The following is a 22,925-nucleotide window of genomic DNA, read 5'->3' as shown; positions in this document are numbered from 1 at the left end:
TGTGGAACAACTCTGCTGAGATTTAGGTAGGAATCAAGAATCTGTCTGTAAGGACAATTGGAGTCTAACATTCTCCAAGAAATTAACACCTTTCTTTGGCTTTTGTTGTTAACTTGGCAAAATTTCTGTGTTTTGATACTGCAGAGATGCCTGAGTGGGTCTAGCACCTTGCCAAAGCACTGTCTTTTTGTATGTGACTGTCTTTCCTGCCTGAATAAATCAGTGATGTTTTAACAACTCTGTGTCAAATCAGGAACATCCGTGGCAGTCAGCAAGGGTTTTTTTGTTTTTGTTTTTTTTGTTTTTTGTTTTTTTCATCTCCAGAGTACAGTGACAGGAAGCCGAAGGCTTTCATTCAAATACAGGGTGTGGACATTTGCAAAAGGGATTAGTGCTGACAGACGTCATGTTGGGGAAGCAAGCACTGCTTGTGAGACTAACACAATACGTGCTGGACCAGGACTTTCCTCCAAGATGCGACTTTGGTGATCTGTCAGCCTAGGTGGGTAATTAGAGCACAGGTGAGCCTTTGGGGGACGATGACAGGACGTGCAGGTAGTGCTGATGTGGCTGCACAGTGCTGTAACATAGAAAGCATATGTCCCAGCTGGTGGAAGGGCTGCGTGTGCAGAAAGGGGAAGTTCCGCTCACAGAAACAAAATTGTTTTTTTTTGCAGTGTATACCAGTTGCCTCTGAGTGCAAAGCAAAACAACTCCCTGCAGCGGTGCTGCCCAGATGCTTAATGAAGGGTTCTCTCTTTTTTAGTTTTCCCCTTGGTGAAAGCACAAACAGTGTCTTCCTGATCTGCCCAGCTGCTTGCTTCTCTCGCTCTTTAAGAAATGCAGCATTTTCAAGTTGATTACCTCCCTCATACTCTTGATCAAGTGGATGGCAGCCCTGCGCACTGCAGAGCTTTGGAACTGGGTGGGCTTTGAGGTCCCTTCCAATCCAAACCATTCTGTGACTCTATGATTCTGTTAAACTGGGGGAAAAGTGTGCAATGATTTCTAAGCTGATGGAAGAAATGGTCAAGCGACACTCGTATACACACAGTGTGATATCTCACATCTTGTTTTGGGCTAAATATGGATCCACAGCATTTTCCTTGCTAAATGGATCTTCTCCACCTAGCTTTGTTTATTGTAGTGTGACTGTATGGGGAGATTATCATTTGTTAAGTGATGTCTGAAATACTGTATAAAACTAAAACATACATAATGACCAACAAAGAGAAGAAGAAAGGAATTCAGGCCTCCCAGCCACAGCACTGTTCTTCTAATGATCGCTGAAATATTATACGTAGTTTTCCTGTCACATTATTTGTCCAATTTTGGTGCCTGTAAATATGAGGGGCTGTCTGGGCAGGAAGGAATGGTCCCATCGGTGCTCAGGAATGGAGGACATGCAGTTTGATAAAGAATGTGCAATGTAGAACATAATTGCACATTTTGTCTACTAATCATAGAACAGTAGAATGGTTTGAGTTGGAAGGAACCTTTAAGATCATGCAGTTCCAATCCACTGCTATAGGCAGGGACCCCTCCCTCTTGAACAGGTTGCTCACAGCCCCATCCTGTCTGTCATTGAGGGTGACCAACTGTGCTGTTTGGGGCACAGAGCTCTGTGAGCTGCTGGGTACCTTGGTTGTGTAGTTTTTTTCCAGAATTCACCCCATGTAACAAGGTTGTATTGCTTCATCCCAACTTTAAGTCCCTAGTCATAATACCTATAAAGAAAACATTGAAATGTAATCAAAGTTACTGTAACCATTCAGCAACATCTCTGTCTCTGTAGAGAACATGGAAAAAAAAATCTTTGAAGCAGAGAGCACTTGATTCATCTGTGGGCTATAGTTCTGAAACTTAATGTCTAAAATGTTAATACTGTAAAATATTTCTTACTTGAATGTTTAGTGTCAACTGGCAGAAGTGGACTTTTGTCTGTGCCAGACATTCCAGTTTTCTTGCCTAGTATCTTCCATACCTTTTTGTTGTACTCTGAATTTTTAATTAGGAAGCTGAAAGAAATTAAGATTTAATGTGATGATCAGTCCAGTACCAGAAGGAGTTCTATGTACACTGATTGTATTCAGCACAGTCAGACTTACCTCATTTACAAATATTAGCTTTTTCCATTGAGCTGAGAGTTTTGCTGAATATCCAACATCTTGCATGGGAATGCTCTTAATTCTAGGCATCCGGCTGCAGAATTTGAGCTAGGCTTGTGTCAAGGCTATGCTGTCTTGAATATGCTACTGTTACGAGAAAAAAAAATCTCTCTGGTATGCTAAGAAGAGGGGATGTGCTGGGGTTTGCAATTTTAGCATTACAGATTCTTTATTATTAATAGATTAGTGGGGATTTTTCCAAAGACTCCTATGAGTCACAAGAGCTCCTGTTACTAAATTTCATATACTCATTTATTTATACAACTATACATGAGGTCTTTTGGTCTTTTCAGCACAGAAAGAGCCAAAGTACTGTTAAGTGTAAAAGCAGTTTATTGAGTTCTGAAGATCATAAATATCTCCTTTAACATCTGATTTATCTTGAACTATGTGCATTGAAAGAGGTGTCTCAAAAGGAGGAAAGAAGGGGCATATATTGCTCCTTTGCACAGCCTGTGTATTCATACCCAGAATGAATCTTTGGCAGAAAGTAGTTAAAATTAAACTGTCACCACCAAGGCAGTTTTACTTTATGTACTGAAAGGTTACATGAGTTTTATAGGTTCATTTATTTTGCTGATTAACAGTCAAATCCCGCTCTTGACAAAGTATCCTGTTTTCTTCATCCATGTGGCTTCCCCAAGATGAGCACAAAAGGTAAAGTCTTAGGTGGAGGGAAATGTGAGAACAAGAACGTTGAGGGAGGAAATTATGTATTCATCCTTTCCTCTCCCAACACATATTTCTCCGGAACTTCATGACAACAATTTGCTTTTGGACTCTGCAGAAGCCATCTAGGCACATCATAGCCATTCAAAACCTCAGTATACCTGTGAGCCAGCTACAGACAATGCCACCTGGAGACTTCTCCATGATGGTTAATGTTGAGCAAAAGGATGTCATCAGCTCAATGGACTTCTGAGTGCATCTGCTGCTATTGAGCCACCAGAATCAATAAGTTGTTTTCCTTTGACCCCCAAGATGCTTCATGGCTATTTTACAGGGCTTTGGCACTGCTACAGTTGGTCTTCACTGCAGGAGGTCACACATCTGGCAGCCTGTCTTCCCCCTCCATAGCCATCATCAATGATTTCAGGTGTCTCACGCACCAAACAGCCAGAAAGAGCCTGGAAAACTGATTGGCAGCATAACCAATAAACAGAAAGTACTCAGGCAGAATGTCCAATTTACTAAAATTCTTGAGACCTTGCTAATTTTTAGACACTGCTTTATACCAACATGCTAGCTAGAAGAAACATATAGCATGTATGGAAAAAGAAGTCAGAGCCAGCTGACTGACTGGTCTATGTTATGTCAATCAAGTTTCTTCAGGCTGTTTACTCTCTAAGTAGGAAGTCTGCATTTTTAAGGTTGTGTGTGTCAATCTAAATTTGTACGTGGCTGCTAAGTGGTTTTACTTCATAATTTGTTCCATGCCAAGTGCCAGAAAAATAACAGCTACATTCAAAGCAAAGTTTATGTAAAGCAAGTGGGTAAATGTTATGCATATCGTAATAATGTAGGCTAGAGTAATGTTTCTTTACTGAAGTGTAACTGAGCCATTTCAAGTAATTAATGAGTTTGGTTGTTCCTTGATTTCCATTTTGAGTCTTACTTTTAGCAGATGGGTGCCAAGCAGATTTTGAAAATTTGACCTCTTTCTTCTCTTGACTGGATTAACAAAACCACTTAGCAGAACTAGAAAATAATTGCTTCCATGGCAAAGAACAACATTCTCAGATTTTTAAAATTTTTTTTTTATCTTTTCTTGTTATTTTATTGCTACTGAAGTGGAATGATGGGTAGGCATTGTTTTCTTGAAAGCTAAAAAAGGTAATTAGGGAATGTTCCTATCTCATATCTTTCAGCTACAGTAATAATAATGATAAGTTGAAGAGTGAAGAGCATCCTGAATAGCTGAATGACAGCATTGTTCAATGAAAGAAAATCATAGAATCATAGAATCATAGAGTCATAGGGGTTGGTAGGGACCTCTGGAGACCACTGAGTCCAACTGCATGCTAAAGCAAGTTCCTTACAGCAGGTCGGGCAGGAAAAAACATGGTTTTGTTTTCCACAAGCAAATGAAAGTGATGGATCAAGACTTCAAGGGGATGATGATAAATATTGTACCTAAAGGCACAAAATACAATGACAATATTAAAAAAAAAAAAGAATTTGGATTCAAATCATAAAAACAATTTGAATACATACCTGTCTGTAGGCAAACATGATGCAAGTTTTTATTTTCTTTTAAAATGGTCTGAACAGGCACAGCTGGCTGTGCATTCTCTAATTAAGACAGAAAACTTCCTGCTGAGTGCAGGTAGTGCAGAGCTGCCTTTCTACTGTGTTGAGATATATGGTAACTTCCATCATATCCTCGGCCATGTTGTCTTTCTACGACCCTACCATAAAACTATTTTCCAAGATAAGAAAGGATTTTGCAGGTCATACCAGCCTTAATAACCCATGCACACAATGAACAAATGAGACTGTGTGTTGTTGTTACTTTATTCTAGGAAGATAGGATGGGAAAGAGGAGACTAGCAGAAAGTAGAGTATTTGGTTATCTCCCTTTATCTTCTGACGTGACAGCTGGCCAATGTGTTATACTCCTTTTCCTTTACTGTTCTCATCCAGGAACATATTTTAAGAAATCATTTGTCTCCTTACTTGTCTCTACAGAGCCTCATACGTGTTGTGCTTTTGCCCTTTATTTGCATTCTACACGATGTCAGCAGAGACAGACTATATCCTGAGGGCCTGTTAGCTGAGCAGGAAATCTGTCTAAGAAATTACTCCTGGAATGAGTTCTCCCCATGATTATGGAAAATAACAACTATGAGAAGGGTGCACTGTTTACCTGTTAATTCACAAGTGCACACAGGAAGAAAATGCTGGATGAGAGGGTGTCATCCATGTTAATTTCCAACAAGTCTGTAACTGGTATCCAAGGTGATGGTTTAAATCTGTAGTCCCAAATCTGTGAAGGTTCAGTTACCGGAAGTATCACATTTTTCCACAGTTGAGATGAGAAGAGGATGCATTTATAGGACAGGAAATTTTCTATAAGGTGTTCTTTTTCCTGAACCCAAATTTTTAACTTATTTGAATAACTTCCTTTATGGTAAAGAGTTTGGGTGGATATATTTATGGGCAGTCCTTTTAGCTATGTTTACCTTTCATCTATTTCACAGACCTCTAGAACAGTGAGTGGGTGTCCACAATTGTGTTTTAGGATATTAAACTTTTTTCCTGTATGCTTCTTAAGCACTGTTGTGAATTTGACCATTAAAAGTGTTGTCTCTGAGCAATTTCTCTGCTTTCCTCAAGAGTTCATGAATTTGACTTCTTCACTGGTGCATGGAAATGCATTTTCAGGGTAAACCAAGGCAGTAGTAGAGCATGGATGTAAAATGGGATCGATCATGTTTGATCGATTCTCCTTCATACATTAAAAATAGTGGAGTACCCATCCCTGGAGGTGTTCAAGAGCTGTGTGGAGGTGGCACTGAGGGATGTGGTCAGTGGGCATGGTAGGGATGGGCTGATGGTTGGACTGGGTGATCCTAGTGATCTTTTCCAACCTTAATGATTTAACGACTCTATGATTCTGTGAAAAGATACTGTCTCCCTTAATCCCCTCTGTCTGAGTGGATGTGTTTGAGTAAAAGCTTTACTCCTGGAGTGAAAAAGACTCTGGTCCATGTGGTTGAAACATGTGGAAAGCAGGACACATGTGTATGAGTCTCTGCTACTCTGCTACAGCAAATGTCTAATTATTTATGTACAACATAACTTTGCCAAAAGGTGCAGTTAAAAGACCCATTGTGTCTTTGTAAGTCCCATTGCCTGTATCTTGGAGTGTGCTCCTGGGAGTCCAGGGCTGTGACTCAGATCCAGGGTGGGGCTGAACCTGCCCCTTCTGGGTGCCGAGCCAGAGCAGCAGCCACTGAGCAGCTCGGGCAGGGGGAGGTTGGCAGGACAGAGGAGAGGAGCCAAGACATTCCTGATTTTTGTTTTCTGTTCGTTCCCACAACACCTTTTAGAAGCAGAACTGTTCTACTTGGTCCAAATGTTCTGATAGGGGCAGCTAAAAGCTGCGTTCTTTCTCACTGAAAAATTTCCAAGATGTCATCATCACTAAATTTGAAAAAGAAGTGTCTTGCTTGGAGTAGTTCCCACCAAGAAATAAAAATATCAACAGTCTTCCTGTCACCAGTACCTCATTGTTCTGTACTCTGCTCTGTGGGGTTTCTACATGATCTGCTTGATTTTGATTTCAGAGGATGGAAGACACTTGTATTTTTAGGTAAATATAATTCACTGGACTAGTCTGCACAGCCAGTTTTCTTTGGGCTGTACAGGAACACTTCCACTGCTTTCAATGGAAGACTTGCTCTTTTCCCTGTGGAAGGAGGTTATATCAACGACAACTAAGCTGCAGATCTGTTCAAGCTCCCAGGAAACTTCTGTGTTGAGACCAGTGCCCATTTTTAGCCCCAGTGTGAATAACAAAAGGCACCAATTAAAATAAATTAACTTATTTTGTTGCAAGTTTGTATACAGATCAGTTCTTTAGTTAATAGCTAAACAAAATTACGACGGAGAGGAAAGACATCTTTACAGCTAGATGAGAAGTGTTTGTCTCCTTAAATGGCACTTTGTGTTTTCTTTATATTCTGTGGCAAGAATTTCAGTTAAAAAAAAGCTCCCCAGATATAGTGAAGAAGATGCTTAAGCCAAAGTAGGGATTTGGCGTCTCTTTTAAAACTCTTTTCCCCCCTTTTTAAAGTAACTCTGATCCTAGCAGAGACATGAGGTTTTGGTGCAGATGGTTATTATACATACTGAAAGGACTGTGTACTTACAATACACTCCATAAGCTATTAAATGCTGTAAAAGCCTGGTGGACTTTATAGTTTGCATCCTGCCATTAGAGTTCCCTCTGAAGTCTGTCAGAAGAACATAATTCCACTCTAATTAAAGCAATTCCCCTTTTCCAAATGTGAAATCAGGCTAATTATGACTAATTGTTTCACAAATATAAAATAGCCCTAATTGTTCCTTAGCCCTGGACCACTACCCCACTTACCCTCAGCTTAGCAGAACCCCTGTGGAGAGCATCTTGTCTTCATTATTCTCCAGCAGGACTATGATACGTAGCCAGAGAAAAAGGGCAGGTGTTGAAGAGCATGTTGCTGTTGATACCTGTTCGATGATGGTAGAATCGGGCTGCCCAGCATCATGGTATGTGGGTCCCCTGCTGCCCACAGACCTCAGAAATGTCAGATCATTGTATTTCAAAACTTTCTGAAAAAAAACCAGCTCTTTTATCCTCCTGCCTGTCTTCAGGGTAGTTTGGGTCAGATACGTAGACCACTGATACGAATGAGAGCAGAGCAGCCTCTGATCTTTGTGGATCTTGTTGGTTACAGAGTTCATTTGCTCCCCAGGGGAAATTTCCTTTGCATGGTCTGAGCTGCTCAAAGATGAAGCACGCAAAGAAATGTGCACCCAGATCAGCAGACACTCTAGAAGTAAGACTGCAAGTTACTGTTTTTAGAAATTATGACATACTGCAACAGCAAGCTTCAAAGAAACTGAAAGTTTTAGTACTGACTTGTTTCTTTTTCACCCTAACTATATTTCATTAGAAGGTTGCACAATGATGAGTCAAAGCTTGGGGTGGAAATATTAGTGATTTAATTTTTTAATTCTACTGAAAAAGCACAGTCATGGCTGTTATAGATCTGTTATTTGACATTTATACACACCTGGCGTATAAAAATGTGGAAGAAATGGGAACTAGATTTAAAGGAAATATGTTGCATCACTCAGTTAAATTCTTTGAACTTTCAGACTGCTTATTTTTTTTCCTATTAGAAGTACATTCTTTTAAAGAAATGCAAAATTGATGTTTCAGAAAAAAATAAATCTGAATCTGCATGCTAACATGCTGGAAAAGATTTGTAATGCTGAAATGCGTGGCTTTTTTTAATGGCTAGCAATTTTAAAGATCACAAATTTGAGAAAAAAAGTACAATTTTGGTACAAATTTTGGAGGTATACTAGGGCTTAGAGTACTTATGAAAGCTTATGATAGACAATGCCTTTGTTGTGACACTGCATGCCAGTGGTTAGGAGAACTGATGTAGCCACAACAGCCAAATCCCTATTACTTGCACTCCGTTAGTAGATGGCAAAAAATAGGTTTTAACATGTAGTCCACAAGAGATGCCTACAATGCCTATTTGGCCCTCAGAAATTAAACACACCATAAGTCATTATATAGGGGGTTCATATGTTCTCAATATCATGGCATGGCAAAACTACAGACAGCTACAGATGTACCCACATGAATGGGCCCTTTTTTACTTGAGAAAAGTTCCTGTACTGTATGGCTGTTGTAACAAGCCCATGCAGCGCTGAGCAAAGGATCAAAAGCATGAATAAAAAGGGACCAAAGTTTGCAGAATAGACAAAAAAAAAAAAAAAAAATATCATCGTGGTATTCACATACCCAGTGGTAGGGTGCAAAGAAAACACATACGCACTCAAAGGTGTGCAGAAAAAGGCCAGCAGAGAACTGCAATCTGCAACGGTGGAAATAATGACTAGAAACAAGGGGGAAAAAAAATCACCCTGAGAGTTGCCACACACTGGAACAGATGCCCAAAGCAGTAGTGTAATTTTGGCCTATTCATAGCTGGAGTAGGCAAGGCCCTGAGCAGTCTACTGTAATTGGTCAGGCCAAATGACTCACAGGTCCCATCTAACCTCCCTTTCTCTGTGATTCTCCTGACCAAGTGCTTGTGCATGGTCCACCACATAAACAGAGAGGTGCAGCAGGGAGCAGAGAGCATATGATAGAATCTGGAAGCATTGCTAGCTAAATATAGCATCTTGTCCCAGCACGAGGTAGGATTTCCATGTGTGCTCTAGAAGGGGGAGATTAACTTGGCTCTCTGGAGATGCATTTGTGGCATCCTGTGGGAGAGTTTCCATTGGTAAGGAGAAGAAAGGGTTGCTTGGAGGGCAAATAAAGGACCAGTGGTAGAATTTGTACTACATTTAAGTCCTGCCAACAAGGAAGATGTTTGAAGGGTCACAGTTCAACACTACAATTGTTTTGAAAGACCTTTGCCATCTGGGTTGGTTCTCTTTTCCTAGATCTCCTTGCTGGAGCTGGAGCTCACCATATGGGAGACCCCAGGGCAACACTCTGCTTGTTGTCCCAGTGAATACATCAGGTCTGTTAATAGCATCACTGTAGCTGACACAAAAGCCATGTGTTCAAATTACAGTCAGCATTGTTGATTGTTATTGGAATTGGTCAGAATTAGCACAGAATAGTCAGCAGGGTTTCAGGATAAACAATCTGCAGAAAGTTTGAATAATTTTTGAATGAAGTATTTGTCAACTCTTGTTGAGAGTAAGAATGGGAGTTAGATTTTAAAATTCTGAGATTTTATGATGGTTCAAAATCTGACTGTAGAGTCCAAATTTAGAATAAACTTTTATATATGCTGCACATTTGTTTGGATTTCAGCCAGTCTTTCCCAGAAGAGCAGCCTTAAGCAAGACCTATTAGCATTTTTTAATGCAACAAATAATTCCCTTTATTTTTTTCCTTGCTCTCACCCTCACATTGTACTTTTCCCTCATTCCTGTTACACCTAGGAACTGTTCATATATATATATTTTTTTGCAATGTTTTAATATAAAATCTTCCTCATTTCAATATGTCTACTTCTCACCATTGTTTAGCAGGAGAATTTGAGATGGCATCTGTTGTTTTGGAGAGAGAACAAAGTAAAATTTTGAATCATAAAAATATTGAAGGAAGGCTTTCTTGTACTCTAAACAGTTTCAGGTTATGTCTGTTGTGCAAAGAGGTCCTAATGTATGCCTGAACAAAATGAAAGAGAGGATGACCAACTTGGGCTACAATCTGTGTCAAGCTCTTGTGACAAAAGTCACATGAGACCTCACGTAGGTTATGTGAATTATATCTACAAGTGATGTGGTGCTGTGTGTTGACTACTAAAGAAATAAGCTCAGGTAGCAGAAGCATTTTGGTTACCACAAAGTAGTACGACCAGTTGAATTTATCTCCCAGATGCTTTCATCTAGCATGGATAACCTTCTATAGCTTTCCGTATTAACAGGGCAATTTGAATGCACAGCTTTCATGTCAGCTGTCAGTCTAGTGAGCCTGATCCCTGCAGCTCAAGTGTAACAGGTTCCAGCCCCAACAGGTTTCTCAGCAGTGCATAGTAGCCCAGGTACTTATTAATGCATTTGAACTATTTTATGTCATGTATATGTCTCCCTGCATATATTTCCATTTTCCACTTTAAGACTTGTGAGGTGTTGAATTGCTAGAAGCACAAGAACCATGAGGCTATTTCAGATGTATGCAGGATGCTGGTATTGTTTAGGGTCACGTGAAGGGGCCAGACGTTAAATACAGTCCTGAGCTTACCATGTACATACGGGAAAGGTGTTATACAGGCTTCCTAAGTAATCTGAGTTACTTCTTTCTCTAAAATAGCTACATGTTTCTGCCAGTTCTGGGAACAATCTATTTTCTGCATCAGTGTTCCCTATTCAGAGTTGGTGCTTCTTTCAGGTACAAATGTGTATGCCCATATAGTAGCTGGAGTCTGATCCTACGTGGCTGAAATCTGTGACAGTTTTGCTGTTTACTGTAATGTAAATGGGTCTGGGTCCTGGGCTTTTGCAAACTGTCATGATGGAAGGCATGACAATAAATGTAATAAGATAATAAAATTCAGTTGTTTTTCTATAGCAATGTATAAGCCCATCTGTATGCCTCATGTCAATAAAAACAACTAATTACGGAATAACTGAATATACAGGGCCCCACTTCTTAAGAAAACTCTCTTCTATTCCATTCCTAAACTTCCTTTTGCATCTACTGAAAGTCTAGACTGTATGCCATATTTATTCCATTAAGTCCTGATTTTGAATTAAAACAAAACAAGAAGATAACTGTAGCCTTATCTTTGCAAAGGCCTATTCATGTCTTTGTACATGGAAAATAGTCTCACTTGCTCTGGGGGAACTGCTTCCAAAGTGCAGAGGTGCTTGCATCTCTAACACTTTGCCAAGCTTAGATCTCATGAAATTCTGTTGGAAAAGCACACACGGGTGAGCTACACCTGCCTTAACTCTGTAATCTCCTTTCTTCTACAGCTGGAAGTAAAATGCACTTTGATTTTCAACTCACCCAAGTGCAAAACTCCAGGCACTGCTTCTGCTGCACTTTCTGCCTTCTATGAAGTCAGACTCAGTGAGCTAAATACATTTATCACAGAATCACAGAATCACAGAATCACCCGGGTTGGAAGGGACCCCAAGGATCATGTAGTTCCAACCCCCCTGCCTAGCAGGGCCACCAAACATACACATTCAGATCAGGTTGCCCAGGACCCCGTCCAACCTGGCCTTAAACACGTCCAAGGACGGGGCATCCACAACCTCCCTGGGCAGCCCGTTCCAGGGCCTAACCACTCTCCTAGTAAAGAACTTCCCCCTAACATCCAACCTAAATCTTCCCTCCTTCAACTTAAAACCATTTCCCCTAGTCCTGCTGTTGTCAGCCCTTTTGAAGAGTTTACTCCCCTCCTGGGTGTAGGTTCCCTTCAGGTATTGATAGGCTGCAATGAGGTCACCCTGCAGCCTTCTCTTCTCCAGGCTGAACAAGCCCAACTCCCTCAGCCTGTAATTTATCTTCGTTCTGTTTTGAAACAATGTATGAGGCAGGATACCAACATTTCCCGTGCAGTGCAGAGAAACACACGAGGAGTTTTCAGCTGAGCGTAATTAGTGTCTTTTCAATGTGACATTTCTTTCTTCACATTACTTTGTCAAACTTGTATCATTGCTTAATACCGGTTTCATACTGTGTTAGGTAACACAGTCAGATCCACAAAGTATTCTTTTTCTAAGCACTTAACTTTAGACTATGCAGATGCATGAGTGACAGGTCCATGTTTCTTCCAGCAAACTACTGCAAAATCCAGATGCTGATAAACTGAGCCTAAAGTTAGATGTTCAGTAAGTATTAGCTATTAATAGACATTCTTCAAACAAATTTGAAATAAAAATAGAAACAAAGCTGCCAAGGTCATAGATCAAAGCATTTTTAAAGAGGATCACTGGAACAGGCTGCCCAGAGAGGCAGGTGGTGGAGTCACCTTCTCTGGAAATTTTCAAGATCCTTGTGGACACTTTCCTGTGTGACCTGCTGTAGGGAACCTGCTTCAGCCAGGTGGTGGACTCAATAGCCTCCGGAGGTCCCTTGCAACCCCTATGATTCTATGATTACGTGTGGTATCACTTGAAGGTACTTTCTTGCTAAGGATATAGAGTATTTCCATTTTTATAATACTATAATGTTTTTATTGATAAAGCAAAACTGAAATTGTATAAGTCTTCCTGGTATGCGCTTTTGAATTGTTTTGTGCTGACCAAGTCAATGCTTATTGAATGTCACTCTCTTTCTTAAATACTTCATGCTTATACAGCTGTTCAAATTTTTGTTTTTGCTTTCCAACATCTGAAATGGAAATGCCATCAGTAAAAAGAGAAATTAAACCAAAAGAAAAAAACCACTTTATGCCAAGGATGTATAAGACAAGTAAAAAGCATTTAAAAATATAAAGGAAAGTTTGTCTTAATAACTTCAAAGCCTCTCCTGAGTTTCGTTATCTAGTCAAGTAATCTCCATTGGAAGGTGCCTTAATTTACTAACACACTGAAGAAGCATCACCATATCTAATTGCACTTTTACTTCTTCAGAATGCTTTAAGAAAAAAAAAAGTAATGTTGCCAGCCAGTCATGTTGTTTAGATTAATGTTGTTTCCACTGAACCCCCTTTGCCATTCTCAGAGTGGGATTTCAAAAGACCAGAAATCCTGTAGAGGATCGTGAAGGGTCATCTATGCTTCTCCATCGCCCTCTCTGTTGAGTTTTGCTTATCCTTTCACTGATGATTTATCCATTCCCTCTCCTGCTGCTGTCCTATAAGCTGACTCCCCTCTTCTGCTTCTCCAGGACATGCCCATACATGGCAGACACCATGAATGCTTCTGAACACTAAGCTGTGCTGGAGAAACCTGCTTCGGACACCTCAGCTGACGGCCTGTTAATGTTGTTTCCCTTTCAGAGGGTGCCCATGACTAGGTCAGACTTCAGACTTCCTTCTAGAATTTTTCCAAATATTTTTCACTCTTCTTGGAACACCTTAAGTCCATAAACCAACAAACTGCATGCCCAAGTTTGTCACGTGTTCTCTGTGACCAATAGAGATGAACAGTACTCTAGTGAGTGGATTGCTCTTTGACTTGCTCTGGAAAAGTTGTCAATCTTGATTTGGGGCTTGATAGGATCATTACCGTCCCTCGAGGCCCATCACTCCGCTGGAGAAATGTGCCCAGGAGATGTCTTCCATGGCTCCCTCCCATGAAGGAGACAACTGAGTGAATCCAGCACAGGGAGTGTCAGAGGGAGGCTCCTCAGCAGGAGAAATGGGTTGGTGGGTTGTGATTGGGATGTACAGGATGTACCGACGCTCTGTAATAGCTTCAAAGAGGGCGCTCAGCGGAGCTGTTTTGCGGGCGAATTGCCCAGCACACAAAACTGCCTCTCCTGGTTTCATCACTTGGGCCAACGAGAGTACTTACACATAGGAGAGAACAACAGAATGATACTGCTTATTAAAAGTGGCATTTCCTCATAAGATAAAAAAGTATCCCCCAGAAACCTAGGGGGAGAAAAGGGAGAACAACTTTCCGGTGCAGCTTACTGAACTTTTCTTTCATCCTCAAAGCGAATACTTGCATGCAACAGTTTCAGTGCCAGTACATTCTGTTCCTGAACAGCATATACATTTCTTAAATATGACAACTGAGGAAATTTATAGGATGCTGAGAAAATGTTAGCTAGTCCTTTTTTATTTCTTGCTCATATATTTCTAAGCGTTACACTTTGATTCTCTCATAAATCTAGTTTTAGATTCTTCAGATTTTACTGTTTTTAACTGTAGCAGGTCAGGACTATAGGCAGAACAATGTGAATAATGTGCAATAAATATTGTGCTATTTTAATATACTCAGTAATTATTGAAAGTGCATGGTGTATGTAACTTCTGATTATATAAATTTAATCAAGTAACTGTTTTCAAAAAGTCTGTGAGGTGTTGACAAAATTTGATATGGCTTTTAAAAACACTATTGCTTACTCTTATTCAGTATATGCCATCAGTTTGTACCGGATACTTAACTGTGGTTGAAAAAATTAATATATCATCTGAACTCTGTGTGATGCAAAACATACTTATTCTTGCCTAGCACTTTCCATGGCCTTATTAGAAACAGACCTCTTGGGAACAAAAGAGAAACAGAGGCATAGGTATCTCGCAGCTAGAGGGCAGCTAGCACATCCAGTCTAATCTCCCACGTATCGTCTGCCCTCCAGTTTCACTCAGCTACTTCTAACCTGCAAAATCCAGGTACAAGAACTGTGTGCTGAATCACAGACTCATGGAATCAAAGAACCACCAAAGGCTGGAAAAGACCTCCTAGATCATCCACTCCAACCATCCACGCACCACCAATATTTTCCCACTTAAACCACGTACCGTAATACAACATCTAAATGTTTGAAGGAGCTGATAATGTGCACTACAGGAGTTTGCTATGTAATTTGTCATTAGTGAGCTGGATCTTGTTTCACTTTCTAAAAACTACTCTCATTTGCTTTTATCTTTTCTCAAGAGATATTAGTTTTCCTTAGCTTGTGACTTCAGCCTCAAGATAATTTCTCATTAATTCATTTGATAACAGGATGTATATCTTTCCACAGCTGTAATTTTAAGCGGAGGATGGGTTAAAATGTTTGAAAGAGACCCACATTCTAAGGGTGGAATGAATGTTTATTAGAAGTTACTGTTTGTCACTCAGTTTGTTGGAAAGTCATATTTCTGTAAGATCCATAATAATAACCTGCAGACAGAAACTGTGTGATGGCTACTTTCTGGCCTCGTGTCTTGTTCTTGTGGAGCCAAATAGCGAACACCTTCAGCTAAGCATGGAGTTGTGTTGAGATTGAATAGCCAAACACAGAAATCTGACAGGACAACTCCAGCGTGAGACAGAAAGGCAGTAAAGTGCATCAAGGAGGAATTTCATTTGATCTGGCAACTTTTCTGGTGAACTCTGCGGTTTTCCACTTGGAGAGCACAAAGTCTTGAATTCATTCATTGCTCTCCCCTTGGTATCCTGTGCATGTGTATAAGTATCCTGTAACAGGATAAGCATCAGGGAGTAATCATTATCAAACACCCTTGCATGGTATTAAGAAAGACAGTCAAAACCTTGAGCTATGGAAAGTTGTTGATGTAGTTAAAATGTGTCAGACGTGACTCAAAAGTCTCCTTCCTTTCTGACGATATTACTTCATTCATGTTAACCACATTTGTAAGTGGCCTGGACTGAAGAGATAGTGTTTGGGGAATTCCAGACTCTTTTATACACAGTTGGGAGTTTCAGGAATAGCTACTCTGCATTCCACTTTGATATATAATCCTCATTATGGCTTTGAATAAGAACATGGTAATTTGCCAAAAAAATAAATAAAACAAGTTATTGGTCAAAGGCGCACTATATAGGGAGTACTAATAAAAACAAATATTTTTGGCTGTAGTCTAAAGTTTCTACTGTAAATGAGCTAATTTAGGGCTGTATCGTCCCCTGAGATCATGGGTTGGAACTTAAGATAAGCAGTAGCTGCACAGATAGATTTGGGTGGTAGGGTAGAAATGTGCCTTCTCCACAGGCTCCACATTCAGGGGGAAGGAGGGTAGACCATTTGCTGCCTTTTCCCCTTAGGTAGACTGACCTCTCCAAGAAGGGGAGCTCTGTTCATTCATTATAAGATATACTTAACTCCTTGTATGACCAAGTCACAGTTTAACTCCCTAGGAATGTGCTCTGTATCCCAGAAGAAAATCCACTTTCAGATTTGATGAACTCCAAACATAGACATATATGACAAAGACACATCTTCAGATAGGTGGATTTGTTTGCACCCCTAGATCTATAGTACTGCTGTTAGTGCAGCGCTAACCGTAAACCCAGGCCATCTGGGCCTACCCAAACAGGTGGTGACACATGGCTCATTCTTCACTTACCGGCTTGCTTATGGTAACATTCAGCTTGTGGTTTTATGGGCAGCTTAAACCACCCCAAGCCCATGGATGGCAGGCACAGCCCTCGGCTCTCTGCCATTTGCAGCCCAGCATGTGCTCCACGCTCCTCACATCACCCTCGCTCTGGGCATCATCATGTGCTCTAGGAGGGAGAGGTTGCTGCTGAACAGGGACTCATCAGAGGGTGTTGTGCTCTTGGATACACCAGGACCCTGCTCTGACTAAAGGACATGGTGTTAATGCTGCATGAAGGAGAGTTTTCAACCTCTCCTAGTACAGCTCTATTAATCCTAATTTACTAAAATAACAATAAATGCCACTTAGAATCATTTCATCACATAATATCCATGTGTCAGGTAGGCACATCAGAGAGTGCAAAGCACATCCTTTGTAGGTGATCCTTCAAAGGCGAGACGGGTACAAAATGTTTTAGTCGAGTTTCGAAAGCCGTACAAATGTTGATGGATACATCTTTTTGTGTTTCGGTTTTCTTGTCCTTTGCTGCTGTTTTTTCATTCATGGTATCCACTTGCAGTCATGAAGTTTTATCCTAACAGCAAATACACACTGACTGCAGATGAATTGCCTTTGACAGCAGTACTTCTTGAATGTAGAAGGATCTTTCTGCAGGGCTTTACTGTTGGTGTTGCTAGACTGCAGAGAGGTCACAACAAAAGAAGCAAGAAAACAACAACTAAAGTGGTTATACTCAGCCACAAGCTAAACATGAAAGTTTTAAGCCCACGTTACACAGCTCTGCTCTGTAATAGCGTATGGTCAATATTGGCCCTGAGTTGGAGGAGTTGTCTTTCACAGTCTGTTCATCATAGCCCTGGTTTAAAAACACTGAGGTGTGAACATCCCATGTCTTCAGTTCTGGGCCTTTTCTTGGTAGGTATGGCTGGATTTCTCTCCCTGTGCCATTTCCCTCCCTGCATGCTGGCAACACCCTTCTGCTCCATAGTTCTGCACATGCAAACTGAGCTGGAGTGAATGAACTTTTGGCTTGTCTCTGACAGATGCAGAAGTCCAATTTATTTCAGTGGATGACAATTTCACCTCTTATCTTTGCAGTATTATTAAGGGACTTAATTTTGATAATGTAGTAATTCAATTACTTAATTTCAATAAGACTCATACGATATGAATACAATAGCCATAGCACTAGATAAATGATTGCATGCTTTTTCAGGTTTTCACCCCTGAAGCTCCTCCAATCTGTCTGATATATCCAAAGTTTAGCAAGCCTAAATTTGTCTTAAATTCACTATGCAAGAGTTCCCACTCTGAAAAGTCCACGTGTGGCACTCATCTGCCTAGGAAGGGAAGCTCTGAGTTAAGGCAGCAGTAACTTGCACTGTTCCTAAACACCACGAGGAGCAGATTTACATGCCTTTTGGAAATTACAGCCTTTCTCTCACTTATACAGTCACCAGTGCTAGTAGGACCCAGATGTCCATAGAAAGATTTCCTGAAAAAAAACAAAGCAACCCAGAAATGGACAGAATCACACATTGCAAAAGTTATCCAACAGCTGAAAAACATCAGTTTTTACAAAGTATGTGACAAATACAGCTTGCATGACAGTGGGAGAGGGTCTGCAAGTCCTGCTGGCACTCGCTGGGGATAGTCTGCATAACTGCTGACGGATTCACCTCCTGTGAGTAATGGTAAACATCCCAAAGTCATGCCGGTAGAAATTCTCTGCAATGCCACTCGGCATTATTCATCACACCAGCACGTGGATGTGTGTGTGCAGCTTTCCAGTGCTGTGTGCCGAGCATAGCCTTTCACTGTCTCATATTCATGTAGCTGTAATGTGCAGATCCTTTGTCACCTTGGAAGCATGGGTACAGGCATCTTTTTGGGCCAGATACTGTTCTCAAAGCGGTGCTTTTGCTCTGCTCTCTCTTGTGCAGCTTGTTCTGGGGTTACCACTTAATATCATCCTTGCTTTCACAGTGCCACCTATCTGGTCCAGCACTTCTGGTGTGATGATTGCCACTAATTAAGCAGTCCTTTTTTTTGTGTGTATTTCCACAGTGTTTAGTACATACACTTATGACTATATTTTGAATGCTATACCTTTTGCAGGTAAGCATTTTGAGCCTTGTTCACCTAATCAGCTGTTGTTTTGGTGAACATTGCTTGGAAAAAGAACCTGTGTTACATCTGCAAGCAGGAAAGTGCATGCCAGGAGTTTGGATAGCATTGGTGTGGAAATCCAGAGGTGTATGCTGCTCCCCAGATAGAGAAGACGTTCAATCTCTCAGTACTTTGGCAGTGTATGAATCTGTTAAAAAGTCTAATCCTTTTGATATGACTGTAAAATGGAAGAGCAGTGTAATCACATCTGGTGAACTCTAGAGCCATACATAATCCTGTGCCCTTTTGATGCATTTGCAACAGCTTAAAATTACAGGTTGCATGGCAGAAAGTCAGGAGACCTTGGAGCCTCACTGTCCACTCCTGCGTGGAGTCCAGCAGTGGAAGTGGCACACATAGCTCCAGCTGCTTTCCTGCTGTAGCATGGCTGATGCAGGAGGACCTTTCTCCCTCTAAGACACAGGAGGTGCTCCTCCAAGCAGAATTAATGACAACAATCTGTGATGCCAGCAACTGCAAGGAAACCTGTGTGGCTATGAATATCCTTCCAGAGTTAAGCTCTGGTGAAGAAAAGCACTCAAGCGAACACTTAGCTTTTGATTGTGTTAGAATTTCCATGTTTCAGTTCCCTGGAAAGAGATATCTCCCTAGCCCAGACTTTGGTGTCATTTGGACTTTTGACTTAGAGCCATGCCACTAGGGGAGACAGGGCAAAATCTGCTGCCACATGCCAGCCCTGTGACAGACTGTCAAACACAAACACCACCAGCGTGAAATTTGGGGTGGGGGTGGTGGAGGTTCTGGCAATAAATACCATCTGGTTCAGAAAGTTAGTACCAGATGTCTGGAAGCGTCCAGCTCCAGCCAGTAAAGGTGGAGCTGAAGTAATTAAAATGATATTTCTGTTTGGAAAGAGGAAGGAGTACTGTCACGGCTTTTAAACAATGATTTGCAAAAGTAGAAAGGCAAAAGTCATGCCTTTTGCAAAATGTGTTTCCCTGTAGGGGAGGCATGAATGAATATCCAGAAGAGAAACATGGATACACTGCCAAAGGTTGAGCTCAAAGCATAATTCCTCCTTTTGGGATCACTGCTGTACAGCAGTACAGGGAAAAAGTCAAATGAACTGAGCAGTTGCAAAAGCATCTTTGCAATTTGTACTGGCTTACGTCTGCTTGTCTTTAATTCCCGTACTGTGTGGTACAGACCTGGCACCCAGCTTCCAAATGTTCTCCATCTTCTTCTCTCCTACAAAGGATCTGTTTTCTTGGGGGAAAGCTATGATATGCTGAGTCTGGCATAATGCAAGCAACTTCTAAGTCCCAGGACATTCCAATATCTCTAAGCAAATCTGAGCTCTGAAAGCTTTCTGTCCCAGAGCAACAGGGAACACTTCTGGGGAGGCTGGGTGCAAAATATTTTCCTGTTCAGTTTAAAAGAAATTTTGTCGTTTCCAGATTCTGTCTATCATCTTTTGAAAGCTTAAACGAATCCAGTAAATTGAATCAATAACATGACAGGTGTGGATTTACTAGAGAAGGGAAGAAGGGAACTGAAAGGCATGTTAGTGTTCTTATATGACTTCAATATGAACAACACTGTTGTTGAAAGTTTACTTATACTGAAGCAAACATTTCTTGCTTTTGAAGATATTTAAGCTCCTTAAAAAGAAATATCTTTGCTGAAAGTTTTGACATTAGTGTTCCCATTCAATCACCCAAGGAAAGCGTGCAAGAAGGATGTCAATCTAAATGGGAATTTGGCTCATGTTGGGGTTTCCATAATAAGCTCCATAATTAAGTACTTGATTTTCATTGATTTGAAGGGAAACGAATCTGGTTCTAAGATCTAAATGGAGATATCTTTAATTCCACTCTGTAGTACTGTATACCATAGTTTACACTTGGCTTCTTTACATCAAGAGGACTGATTCTGGGGGGGAACTGCATCTCGGTGCACTCTATCAGCGTTTTGCCTGAATAAATAGATAAAAGCTATCTGCAATTTGATCTGCAAGTTTGTGCAGATTTGGGAACAGATAATGAAATTAAGAAGGCGATACTAAAGAAGATTGTTCTTCTGATATGCCTTGTCTTAAAAGATGTCAGAAGTTCAAGGTCATGGGCAAAAGGAAACTGTTTGTGTGAGAAGTTAATATTTTCAGGCTTCTAGAGAGAGCAGAGAAAAAGACAGGTTACTTTAAATGCCATTCACGTTCTTACATTTTTCCATATGTTTTCACAGAATCATAGAATCATAGAGTCATAGAATCACAGAACAGCCTGGGTTGAAAAGAACCACAGATATCACCTAGTTTCAACCCCCTAGCTATGTGCAGGGTTGCCAACCAGAGCCCATCCAGCCTGCCCAGAGCCACATCCAGCCTGGCCTTGAATGCCTCCAGGGATGGGGCATCCACAGCCTCCTTGGGCAACCTGTTCCAGTGCCTCACCACCCTCTGTGTGAAAAACTTCCTCCTAATATCTAATCTAAACCTCTCCTGTCTCAGTTTAAAGCCATTCCCCCTTGTCGTATCACCATCCACCCTCGTAAACAGTTTTTAGTTTCCTGATTTATTGATCCCAACTTACTAGCCTTTGATTAATGTTCTATTTAATGAGCAGTACTTTGCTGTACAATGTATAACTATTCTAATTATATATTGTCATTATTTAAAATTGTTTTTGTGATCCCTCACCACCTGCACATGCAGACAAACGTCTCCCACCTGCCCCAGCCCGTCTGTTTTATTTCCAGACATGGATAAGGAATCCCAGAAGATGCTCTGAGGTGCTGTTAATTGAGTAGTTGGACCAGCTTTGCAGCATTTGTAAATGGACAAAACTTTAGTGAAATACATATTCTGCCAGCACCAGATCTGTCCCAGTCCTGCTATATATGTTTTTACCTTGGGAAGAAGAGATTCTGGAAATTCTTGGTGGTTAATCGTGCTGTGCAGTCATTGCAGGACACACCCCAGAGCTCTTATTTTGGGAAAATCCTCCACTAGAGATAAAGACTAATTTTCCGTGAGAATTTTCAGCTGTTTTCTCCTGTCTGAAATTTATCCTTCCAGGCTATACGGAAACAGAAGTGTCTTAGGGCTTCAGCTGTTCTGGTTGTTGAGGAGGTCTGGGGAAGGAAAGGTGTTTATCTGCCTATAAAAAGATAAGGGATTTCTATTAAAAATAAATTCTTAAATATAATCATATGACTTCTTTTTTTCTTTGGTTATGCAGCTGCCTTGGGATCTGAGCTTCTGGTAAACACGTTGGCCTGTTAAAGGACATGATTCAGACTGTCCCAGATCCAGCAGCTCACATCAAGGTTAGTTTCCTGTTTACTGTGAGTCCTCAGATGTTCTGAGAGCGATAAAATTAAAGAATATGTATACGTACTGCAAGTCTTCTTGTATGTTTATAAATTGTACTACTGTGCAGCACTGGGTCTTTTATTCCTCTTTATTTGTTATTGCATGAGTCAGTCACGCAGACTTTGTTGCTGACACCTGTTTTAATGTGTTCTGAAGTGTGTGGACGTTTTGAGGATAATTTTTTCCAAGTTTAAAAACTCTTGATCATCCTACAATAGTTGATATGCATAATAAAAAACACCTACTTGGAAAATTCTGAATTCATATTCCTCCCGTTTTGGTCCTTGAAAGCCTAGGGCAGAAGTTAATGGGGAAGGAAAATAAGCACAATGTGAAAAGCCAAAGACAAACAAACATCTCTTTGAAAAAAATCAGGGCCTGGTTCTGTGTAAATCAAAGGAGCAGAGACATTGAACTTGTGCTATATAGGCTTACAACCGGATTGCTTTGCTACACTTCAGAGGGCTCTGCATTACTTTTCAGCTCCTTTGTTACTGTTTTAACTCTTACTATTATTACTGTGTTCTTTTATCCTTTTTTCTCTTTCTCTTTTTTGTTTTTTTTCAGAAAAATAGGAGCCTGCTACCTTTAGCAGGCATAGCTGATGATGTGCTGCTATGAATAAGTCATCTTTGGATATTGCCTGTAAATAGCACTTGAACCTCACCAACTGGGGGTGGTGCTCTATTTTAGCCTTGCTGTTTTATCACCTAGAGGTTTGGTTTGGAAACTGGCTGCTTCTAGAGGTGAACAGCAATTCATTTCCAGAAGTAAAAAGGATACTCACATAGCAGTGACTTAAGTGGGAGAAGCAGCTTACACTTATGTATAAAAAATGTGATGAAGCCGCACGTTTATCATTCACGTGGTCTCTGCCATGTGAGAGCACTGCTGGTAAATAAGATTGCTGTAATCAAAGGGAGAGATCAGCCATGCTAAGCAGGCTGCCAGTGAATAGCTTTCTTTTATTCTTTCTTTCTGTCCACCCTTCTGTTTGTCTGTCTGTCCTTCCTTGAAGTTACTTTTTCTGCAACA

The 22,925-nt window shown here is 40.7% G+C and overlaps 1 protein-coding gene across 3 annotated transcripts in view; it reads left to right on the top strand.

Moving 5' to 3' along the window:
• Positions 1–22,925, top strand: part of ERG (ETS transcription factor ERG) — a 147,197-nt gene that overhangs the window by 15,686 nt on the left and 108,586 nt on the right. For 2 of the 3 annotated variants that reach the window (XM_048933844.1, XM_048933847.1), the window contains exon 2: positions 21,757–21,844. In XM_048933844.1, the coding sequence (XP_048789801.1) occupies positions 21,806–21,844 (39 nt within the window). In that variant the 5' untranslated portion in view covers positions 21,757–21,805. Of the gene's footprint in view, positions 1–434; positions 503–21,756; positions 21,845–22,925 lie in introns of those variants that run through there. The other variant, XM_048933845.1, reaches the window with a different exon arrangement.

The sequence above is a fragment of the Lagopus muta genome, chromosome 1 (genome assembly GCF_023343835.1).
Source record: "Lagopus muta isolate bLagMut1 chromosome 1, bLagMut1 primary, whole genome shotgun sequence".
NCBI lineage: Eukaryota > Metazoa > Chordata > Aves > Galliformes > Phasianidae > Lagopus > Lagopus muta.
Note: the sequence above shows the minus strand (reverse complement) of the source record. Positions and strands in the feature narration are given on the sequence as shown.